Source organism: Vicugna pacos, chromosome 6 (assembly GCF_048564905.1).
Source record: "Vicugna pacos chromosome 6, VicPac4, whole genome shotgun sequence".
Taxonomy (NCBI): Eukaryota; Metazoa; Chordata; class Mammalia; order Artiodactyla; family Camelidae; genus Vicugna; species Vicugna pacos.
Window position 1 is genome coordinate 21,136,795 of NC_132992.1, and position 10,627 is coordinate 21,147,421.

The following is a 10,627-nucleotide window of genomic DNA, read 5'->3' on the forward strand; positions in this document are numbered from 1 at the left end:
AGACAATCAGTTCGGGAGAGTCAACATCTGTATTATATGAGTTTCAGAATGAGAGGAAAGAAATCAGAGGAAAGAAAACGAAAATGGAGGGGCCCCACTCAGTGCCCAGTACAGAGAATAAGAAAGTATCTACACCACCACGTGTCAGAACACTGGAGTCAAAGAGAAGATTCTAAAAGCTTCTGAGACACATAACAGGTCACATACAAAGAACAAAGAATCAGGAACTTCAGACTTGTCAGCAGCAACACTGGAATCCAAAAAACAATGGAGTGATGTCATCAGTATCTGAAGAAAAACAATTTAACACCTAGTTTTTTTCACCCAGCCAAACCATCAATTAAGTATGAGAATATAATAAAGTTAGACAAAGTCTCAAAAGACTTATCTACCATGCACCCTTGTCAGGAAGCTATTAGGGAGGTAGTCCACCAAAATAAGGGGGTAAATCAAAAGAAGAACTCATAGAATACAGGAAAAATGGTATCCAACATAGTAGAAATGTGAAGAAAATTTCCAAGCAACTGGTGAAGGGAGATCCCAGGATGATAACTTTGTAGCAGGTTTAGAGAGAAACTATTTCAGACTGGAACAGGAGAATGAAAAGCTCTAAGAAAAAAATGAAGACTTTTGAAAATGATAAATTATCTGACTGAATATATGAAGAAGAAATTTCCACTTCTAGAAGAGAGCATCTAGAATTAACTGATAATAAGTACATATGCAAACTAAATACACAAACCAAAAAAGAGGTAATTATCATCAAGGGGAAACATACAAAAAAGAAAATGTAAACAGCGCACAAAGTATCATAGCTTATAAATAACATTTACAAACTCATAAAATGTAAACATTAAATATGGTATTCATAACAAAAATAATATTACATTTGGAGAGTGAAGAGAGAAAGTACATGCTTATATGTGGAGAAGATGAGAGAATTAAGTTCTCATTTTAAAAATAGAAGCCAATGGCTAATATCTGAAACTTAAAAAGCCAGAAATGGCATGATACTTAGAAAAAGAAGTAAATGCCAGAAGAAACAGCTGAAAGAGCTGTAATCTCCTTTAAGCCGTAGAAAGCAGAATGGGATAGGGATAAATATTTTTCATTATGCCTTGTAAGGAATTTATAGGTACATAACTTCCATGAAAACAAATAAATACTAGGTTAAAAACCCAACCATGGTAATGAATACAATAGTCTAGGAGGGTAGAGGAGGCTGAGGAGGAGTCTAGGTACGGATCTCTTAGGAGCTGTCAGAAATGTACCCCTTCACCCCTGCCCCACCCCCACCCTCACCTCTGCACTGCCCTCCTCCCACTCCCACCTCTCCCCCAACTCCACCCCTGCTCCCACCCCCAGGGGGACTGGTTTTGTTTTGTTTTGTTTTAATTTCTCTTTCTGATATTTCATTATTAGTGTAAAGAAATACAACAGATTTCTGTATGTTAATCTTGTACCCTGCTACCTTACTGAATTCATTTATTAGTTCTAATAGTTTTTGTGTAAAGTCTTTAGGATTTTCTATATAGAGTATCATGTCATCTGCATGTAATGACAGTTTTGCCTCTTCCCTTCTGATTTGGATATCTTTTATTTCTTATAGTTACCAAAGGGGAAGGATGGGAGGGCTAAATTGGGAGTATGGGATTAACAGGTACACACTACCATATATAAGATAGATAAACAACAAGATTTTACTGTATAGCACAGGGAACTATATTCAATATCTTATAATAAACTATAATGGAAATCCCCCCAAAATAATATAGATATATACATATAGCTATATAACTGAATCACTTTGCTGTACACCACAATATTGTAAATCAACTATACTTCAATTAAAAAATTAAGATTTTGGATGCCCAAAATAAGCAAATAAAAATAAAATACATTTTAAAAATACACCCATGGTATTTGTATACCCATGTTCATAGCAGCATTATTCACAATAGCCAAAAGGTAGAAGCAACCCCAAGTGTCTATTGCCAGATTAAAGAACAAGGAAAATGTGGGATATACATATAATGGAATCTTATTCAACCTTGAAATGGAAGGAAATCCTGACACATTCTACAACATGGATAAACCTTGAAAATATTACTCTGAGTGAAATAAGTCAGTCACAAAAAGACAAATATTATGATAGCACTTGTGAGGTATCTAGAATAGTCAAATTCATAGAAACAGTAAGGAAACAACAGAAGTGGTTGGCAGAGACTGGGAGGAGGGAAAACAGGGAGTTGTTTAATAGGTAGAGTTTGTTTTGCAAGATGGAAAAAGTTCTGGAGATTGGCTGCAAAACAATGTAAATGTACTTAACACTACTGACCTGTACATTTTTAAATGGTGAAGATGGCAAATTTTGTTCTGTGTATTTTACCACAGTTAAAATAAAAAAATTAAGATTACATGGAATCGTAAGGATATAAATATGTTCATATATCGGTATCAAAATATAAAAATGTGGTATAGTAACAGTGCATTTTTATCCATGCATTAAATAAAAACACCAAGAGGCAAGTCTAATAAAAATCGTAATTATAAAGGAGTAATGAATTCAAATGATGTTTAGCTGTCTCTCCAACAATTGTAATGTGAAATGAAAATACTCCTTATTTCTATTGGCGAGAACATCACAGGTGCTGCTAGTACCAGTGGGTTTGCTGCCTACCTTCATAATTTGAAGATGTTAAATTTCTGTTAGAGGTTAGTGAAAATAAAGGTATAATTTTTTACCTTCCAAGTTCGCAGAATCCCTGATTTCTTCAAAGACAATTTTAGAACCTCCGCTTTGTGACCTTGGATAAGCTCCTCTAAACTTTTGTTTTCTCACCAGTCCTTAGTGTTGGACACATTACTAACTCCCTTACGCTTCCAGGCAGTTATTTCACATCATTTTTACCCCTCTACCTCTATTATTCCTCCCTCATCCTCTTTCTCAGTTGCTTCCTACTTTACTGAGAAAATTGAAGAATCAGAAGAGAACTTTCATAGACATCTACCTTTTGCACCTGTGTTGCCTTTTCCCATAGATTAACTGCCTGTGCTTCTGTGGAAAGCCACTCCTGAGTAGATCCCACTTCCTCTAACCTACTCGAGAACATCACTCTAGCAATCCTCTGCTCTTTCCTTCTTACATTGTTCGAATTTGGGAGATAGTCCCCAAATAATTCCCAACAGCATACAAATATGCTCTTTCCTTTACCGTAAAAGCTTCTCTTGATCTGATTTCCCCCAGCAATTAACTCCCTGTTTCTTTGCCCTGTATCTGGCAAAACTCATGTTTCTTATACCCCTGTAAATGCCTTTTATACCATTCTCTTTAAAGCTCCTCCAGGCAGGCTTTCCCCTCACCATTTCACCAGAACTGCTCTTGTTAAGATTACCAATTAATCCACATTGACAAACCCAGTGGTCAATTTTTTCCTTTTTCTTTTACAACAGTTTTATTGAAATATAATTCATATATCATATAACTCACCCATTTGAAGTGTAATGTACAATTTAATAGCTTTTGATATAATCCACAGATATGCACAACCATCACCACTGTCAATTTTAGGACATTTTCATCCCAATGGTCAATTCTTTTTTTTTTAATTGAAGTATAATTGATTTAGCATGTTGTGTTAGTTTCTGGTGTATAGCATAGTGATTCAGTTATACTTTTACATATTCTTTTTCATTGTAGGTTATTACAAGCTGTTGAATATAGTTTCCTGTGCTATACAGTAGGACCTGGTATAAATATATAGAAATATATATAGAAATATATAATATATATAGATAAATATATCTATTTGTACATAGTAATTTGTGTCTGCTAATCACAAACACCTCGTTTATTCTTCCCCCTCCCCCCTTTTGCTTTGGTAACCATAAATTTGTTTTCTATGTCTGTGAGTCTCTTTTCTGTTTTGTCAATAAGTTCATTTGTGTCATTTTTTTAAGGTTCCACATGTATGTGATATCATGTGATATTTGTCTTTGACTTATTTCACTTAGTATGATAATCTCTAGATCCAACAGTCAATTCTTAATCTTCATTTCACTTGTCTGTTGATGGTATTTGACACTGTTGATCAGTCTCTTCGCCTTGAAACATTTTTTTCACTTGGCTTTCAGGACATCACATTCTCTTCCTCCTTCCTCACTGGACATGGCCTTTCAGTTGGCTTTGCTTTTCTTTCCACTGACTTATTTCTAGAGATTGGAGTGCCCCTGGGTGCAATCCTTTTGGCTTTTGTCCACCTTCCTGGGTGAGCTTGTCCAGTCTCGTGGCTTTAAATACCACCTATATGTTAAGTACAGCCAAGTTCACATCTTTAGCTCAGACATCCTTCACCATCTCCAAACTTGTATATATAACTGCATGCTCTACATGTGGATTCTAACAGACAACTGAAAATGTTCAGAACTGACCCTATTCCACCAGCAGTGTTCCCTACCTCAGCTGATGACAATTTCATCCTTCTAGTTGTTCTGGCCAAAAATCCCAGAGTCATTCTTGATGCCATTTCTCTCTCAGACACTGTATTCAATCTATCAGGGAATCCTGTCGGCTCTACTCTCAATATGTCCAGAACCAAACCCCTTCTCCCACCTCCTCTGCTACCCCCTCGTGCAAGTCACCACCATCTCTAGCTTGAATTACTGCAATAGCCTCCTAACAGGTCATACTGCTTTTATCCTTGTCTCCTGCGATCTATTCTTAACAGCAACCAGGGTGATCCTTTTAAAATAGAAATGACTTCATGTTACCTCTCTGCTCAAAACTCTGCAGTGACTCCCCATTTCACTCTAAGTAAAAGCCAAAGTCCTTAAAATGGCCCACAAGGGCTTCCATGACCTGCTCCACCCCTGCCTCTTACCTTCCTGACTTCATCTCTCACTACTCTCCCCCTCACTTACTTTGCTCCAGTTACACTGGCCTCACCTTTTTCTCAAACACTCCAGGCACACTTCTGACTTGGAGAGTTTGCACTGACTAGTTATTCCCTCTGCCTGGAAGACAATTCCTCACTTCCTTTAGGGCATAGCTCAAATTTCATCTTCTCCTAAAGGCCTCCTCTAACTAACTTACTTAACTTACTCAACTTAGTCAGTCCTCTCCACTCTCCTCTGCTTCCTCCTCCTTCACACCCAAACCCCCTTACTTTGCTTTTTTTCTCTTTTTTCTATAGCATTTATCACTTTTGAACATATAGTGTATCTCTTATGGTTTTTTTTTTAGTTTTCTATTTTATTTATTTATTTATCTATCTTATGTTTATTTCATAGGTGCTTTTCTAGTGTCTCCTTTCCCTCTAGAATGGAAGCTCTCTCAAAACAAGAATCTGTTCATTGGTATATTCCAAGGATCTAGTATTTTCAGACACAGAGTAAGTGCTCAATAAATATTTGCTAAATGAATGAAAAATGCAGACAATAATATCTATTCTAAAAAGGTATTGTAGGAGTCACGTAACATACAGAGATCCTGACACACAGTGGATACCCAACAAATGTTAGAACCCTACCTCCCTTCTCTCTTCTCCAAATATCCTCCCTAGTTGCCTCTTACAGCACTATTCCTTCCTGCCCCTCCAGAAATTTTCACCATTCTAGTCTCTCCTTTGAGTTTAAATCCAGGAAAATCCAACAAAAGGCCATAGATGTCATCTGAGAAGAAAAAGGACCCTAGGAGACCAGCTTTACCCATTGCCACAACTGTTTACCAAATTAGGAAATGATCACCCAGAGAAACAGACAGCCTGAGGAGATGGATAGGTACATGTATTTGTTGTTGGAGTTGGAGGTTAGTTGCACTGACTTAAAAGTCAACTTTACTGAAGAAAAAAAACCCTAAAAACAACTAAAAAAAATCAACTTTATTGAGGCATAATTAAATATATTTTACATAATTAAATACATTAAAATATATACATTTTAAGTGTTTGATGAGTTTTGACAAACGTATAAATAACTTGATTTGGGGTGAAGGGAATTAAGGTCACCCTTATTATGCCGATCTATGAAGTCAGCAGAGGTATCCAGGCTAGGAAAGAGAACACCAGGGTTCTTGGGAAACATACCCAAATAGGGACAAGTGGAGACAGGAAGGGTCGACAGGAGATTAGTCCCGGGGTCTCACTACACCAGGATCTGGACCTCCAGAATATCTGGCAACTTCGTGGCATCTCTTGGTCCTCCTGAGGGAGTGAGAGAGCCAGCTCCCTTTCACACCAATCTCAACGTGTATAGGCCAGGAGGGGAAACCTGGAACTGAGTTCTCTCTGCTCAGCAACTCTCCTGCCATCAACCACGCCCCCATCTCTGCCCACCGATGGGGGGCGCTCCAGCTTCCGACAGCCAAACTTCACCATTGCCACGACACCCACGGGGCCCGGTTTTCTCTACATCCCTAGTTAGAAACCAGCTTCAGGTCCGCAGCAGTACTGAGGGCGGGAAAGAGCTGAAGCGCTGCGCCTGGCGCTGGCATCAGGAATGCCCCTTCGAGTCAGCCGTCCTCCGCTCTCAGGGGGCTCTTGGCGCTATCCGCTGAGCCCGCCCAGCAACCAGGCCCTGCGTCCCGCCCGCTCTGCGTCTAAAGCAGGTTCAGCTTCAGTTAGATACGGCAACTCCAAATGCAGGTTAGCTGGATAACATGAGGCAGGGCTGGGGACTCCAGTGAGGGGTCTGAAGCTGGCCGCAGACTTTCTCCCAGTAACTGGGAGATCCCCTTCCAAAAGCCCAATGAGATGCACACCAATCTAAGAAGAAACCCGTGAGGTCCGCGCTAAGATGTGCGGGAGAGCGAAGCACCGCCCACGCGGCTGGGAAATCGCTGGAGTGGCGCTGGCTGTGGGTGGGGCCGGGGGTGGGGCCGACCTGGGCTACGGGGTGTGACAGCCTAGTCCTGCACAACGGAGGAGGTGGTGGTGGCCCTCGTCTGTGGCTCCCGTCTTACTTGCTCTGGACCTCGCAGCCATGGAGGGACCCCAGGAGCTTCTGAGTGGGAAGCTCCGGCTCTGCTTCACCCCCGCTGCCCGGACAAGCCTCCTGCTTCTCAGACTCAACGACGCGGCGCTGCGGGCGCTGCAGGAGTGTCAGCGGCAACAGGTGTGACCGGCTCCGGGCCCCATCCTCTCTAGCCCCTGCCCCTCGGGATCTCGGGCCTCAGCCGACGACCCTGGCGAAGGGACCTGGGGATGGGGAGCAGCACCCTTAGACTCCAGCCTCCCCACCTCTACAAGTGAAGCGTGAGGCAGGTCTTCCCCGAACACCCTCTACTCCCCGCCGGCACCCAACGCTGGATTCTGAAGACAACGCTTCACCAACGCTTAGCTCGCCTCTGTGCTCTCCCGGCAGGTTCGCCCAGTGATTGCTTTCCAAGGCAACCGAGGGGTAAGTGCGGGTCTGGGGTGTGTGGAGGTGGCATGCGGGGAGAACAGACAGGAAAGTCGCATCAGGGCTGAAAGTAGTCACAGTCTGAGGAAGTTCCGAGAACTGAACCCTAAATGGGGAGAGGGGGCTGCTGGCGTTGTGGTCCCAAGTGGCTGCGGTTGCAGAGATGGTGCTGTCTCAACCTCCTGGGGAACTTGGGCCCAGCTGCACCTGGTGTGCTAACGAGCCCCTTGGGACCCATCTTCAGTCTTAAGCTGGCTCAGGGAGAAATGGCATTGACAGGAGGGGGAGGAACTGACTTCATGGGGCTCACCATCTCCTTTTGCCCACAGTATCTGAGGCTCCCAGGCCCTGGCTGGTCCTGCCTCTTCTCCTTCATAGTGTCTCAGTGTGGGCAGGAGGGCCCTGGTGGTGGCTTGGACCTTGTGTGCCAGCGCTTAGGCAGGTAAGGGAGAACAGGTAGCAGGTAAGAGACTGTGGAAAGTCCGGGAAGGGAATGTCCAGAGGTACTTCAAAGTTCTCTATCCTCCTGGGTTTTTTTTCACCACTTCTTTCCAGATCTGGGCCTAACCGCCTTCACTGCCTGGGCCCACTCAGGGAACGCCTCACCATTTGGGCAGCCCTGGATTCTATCCCAGCCCCATCCTCAGTTCAGGGACCCAACTTAACTGAAGATGCCAGAGATCATGAGAACTGGCAGAACATGGGAGACGACTCTGAAAGAGACACAGTTTTACAGCCACACATGGCACTAGGAGAGGTGAGGCCAGAAATTGCAGGGAGTTGGGATAAGGTGGGGCAAAACCTGAAGCTCAAAGAGCCAAGTGCCCCTGCCACTTTCCCTGCCAGGTGCCAGATCCACTGGCAAGCAGCCAAGGACAGTCACTCCCAGGCTCCTCAAGGGAACACATGGCACAGTGGGAAGGAAGGTACTTGGGGCAGGGTAGGACTAACCTGGGAAGCCCTGGTATTGTCTTCCTCTCTAATCTCCACCCTGAATACGGTAGTAAGAGATCTGGCCCTACCTCCTACCCTGGGCTTCATCTCCCCTAATCCCTTTTCAAATATCCTAGGAACCAGACCCATCTTCCAAACAGAGAGCCTAATCTGGCACTGCCTTCCTCTGTTAGCCGGAAACATCTGGACAAGGTAGGTGGTAACAGCAAGGGTTTTTCAAAGAGAGTTGTGTCCAATGAAGCTAAAATTTAAAAATTGACAGCCTTCATCTTCATGTTTCCAGAGCTCATTATATGGAAGTAATTTTCAAGAAAAGGGCAGAATATGAGGCTTCTGGCTTACTGTTTATGTAACAGAGAGATTTTTCCAACAGAAACGTCCAGCACCTGTAGCCACTGTGGAACTAAAAGAAAAGAGGCTCAGAACTCTGTCTCCAACACCAAGTCAAAACCTTCAGGAGGGAGAAGATTGGGAGCAAGAAGATAAAGATGAAGACATGGGCCCCAGGCTGGCACATAGTCCCTCAGTTCAAGCAGGTGAGTTAATGAGGGGAGGGTGAAACTGCCACCATAGGGAAAAGGCCTACTATCTCCTTGTGTCTTGCTTCCTTCCTAGACTCTGAATCCCCAAGCCCTGAAGAAGTACCAGATTACCTCCTGTAAGTCCCCTGGCATTTCCAATTTTATTAAGTCTTATGCATATGAGATATTAAGATAAACTTCCTGGGAGCTGGAAGCTTTTCGGGCAATGATATTGAAAGTGACAGCTCTCTGCTCCTGGCAGGCAATACAGAGCCATCCACAGTGCAGAGCAGCAACATGCTTATGAGCAGGACTTTGAGACAGATTATGCTGAATACCGCATCCTGCATGCTCGTATTGGGGCTGCCAGCCAAAGGTTCATAGAGCTGGGAGCAGAGATCAAGAGAGTTCAGCGAGGAACTCCAGAACACAAGGTAAGGATTGGACCCAGGCTGGTTTTCCAGCTCTCCTAGCCATAAACTCCCTGCTAACTGCCCATAAGCCTGTTTGTTCAGTGACCAAAGAAAGTGACAAGCAAGCTTGTTTTAAGAGGAAATTAGTCTGTATAATTTGGTAGAATAAAGGAAGTTACTTCCCTCTGTAAGAGAACTGGAGTTTTTTCTCAAGGTTGAACTTGATGCTAATGTTTTGTTTCAGGTGCTGGAAGAAAAGATAGTCCAGGAATATAAAAAGTTCAGGAAGGTAAGACAAGGCCTGGGAATGGTAGCAAGAAGGCAGAATTAATTTTGTTGTTGTTGTTGAAATGGATGCTTTTTCTCTGCAGCGGTACCCAGGTTACAGGGAAGAAAAGCGTCGCTGTGAGTACCTGCATCAGAAATTGTCCCACATTAAAGGTCTCATCCTGGAGTTTGAGGAAAAGAACAGAGGCAGCTGAAGCTGTCAAAGGGCTCTTTACCTCTCTGGCCCAGTGTGATATGAAGGAACAAAGCAGCTACTAAGTAAATAGAGTGCAACTGTCTGTTCATCTCATTGCTGAGTCCATGGTGGCAAGTAGGAGAGCTGCTCTAGGTTCTTAAAGTTTGCTTTTCATTATTGCCATATTTAAAATGTAAGGGTGTGGGTACAGTGCCCAGACTCCACAGCTGTGCCCAGGAGACTAGGAAAAAGTAGTAGAGGCCTGGCTTTTTCACCTTTAGTTCAGCCAAGTAATTTTTCAAATCCTGAGAAATGACATCATTTCCAGGACAAGATACCGTCAGGATATTAGGATTTAGCCTGGTAGCCTTCCTAAGACAATGAGAACTTTTAGTAACAGAGCTAAAGGAACTTGTGATACAACCGGATATAATGGGAAAGGGCTTGGGTGTTACCCATGTACTGAAAATGAATTCTTTTACAAACACAGCTAAAAAATTAAAACTAATTGTTTGTGTGTCCTTTGTACAAGTTTATATGATTTCCTTAAATCCCCAAAGGCAGTAGTTCTTACTCCTAGTTGTGTATCTGAACCTCTTCTGGGGCTAAAAAATTAGATCCTCAGATCCCAGGCCAGGTCGCATTAATTAGAATCTCCATGATTACAGTTAGGTGTCTTTACTTCTCTCATAGCACTATAGATGACCCTGATACATATTTTTGCTATGAGGCTCTACCTAATCTATCTTACAACTGACATCTGGAGGTTACAGTAGGAATAAAGTTCTTTTCTAGACATGCAAGTTGAGGACCATGAGGGGCTCCCATCTGGAATTATCCAGTAACTGAAAACCATAACTATAGATAGGATTTGGATT

The 10,627-nt window shown here is 42.8% G+C and overlaps 1 protein-coding gene across 1 annotated transcript; it reads left to right on the plus strand.

The window, feature by feature from the left end:
• The first annotated feature begins 6,399 nt into the window (after positions 1-6,399).
• On the plus strand, positions 6,400-10,270 carry ELL3 (elongation factor for RNA polymerase II 3). Its single transcript, XM_006201720.4, has 11 exons — positions 6,400-7,110; positions 7,360-7,395; positions 7,728-7,840; positions 7,954-8,155; positions 8,245-8,324; positions 8,469-8,544; positions 8,726-8,888; positions 8,968-9,010; positions 9,136-9,307; positions 9,531-9,575; positions 9,658-10,270. Exons 1-11 carry the CDS (start codon positions 6,979-6,981, stop codon positions 9,766-9,768), a joined length of 1,173 nt encoding a protein of 390 aa, XP_006201782.1. The 5' UTR covers positions 6,400-6,978; the 3' UTR covers positions 9,769-10,270.
• The last annotated feature ends 357 nt before the right edge of the window (positions 10,271-10,627 follow it).

What these genes read in the sequence shown, in the direction of transcription:
- ELL3 (XM_006201720.4), top strand. Translation starts at nt 6,979, where the DNA reads ATGGAGGGACCCCAGGAGCTTCTGAGTGGGAAGCTCCGGCTCTGCTTC. An exon ending in GAAGTACCAGATTACCTCCT is followed by an intron (nt 9,011 to 9,135) that starts GTAAGTCCCCTG and finishes TGCTCCTGGCAG; the next exon opens with GCAATACAGAGCCATCCACA. An exon ending in AATATAAAAAGTTCAGGAAG is followed by an intron (nt 9,576 to 9,657) that starts GTAAGACAAGGC and finishes TTTTCTCTGCAG; the next exon opens with CGGTACCCAGGTTACAGGGA.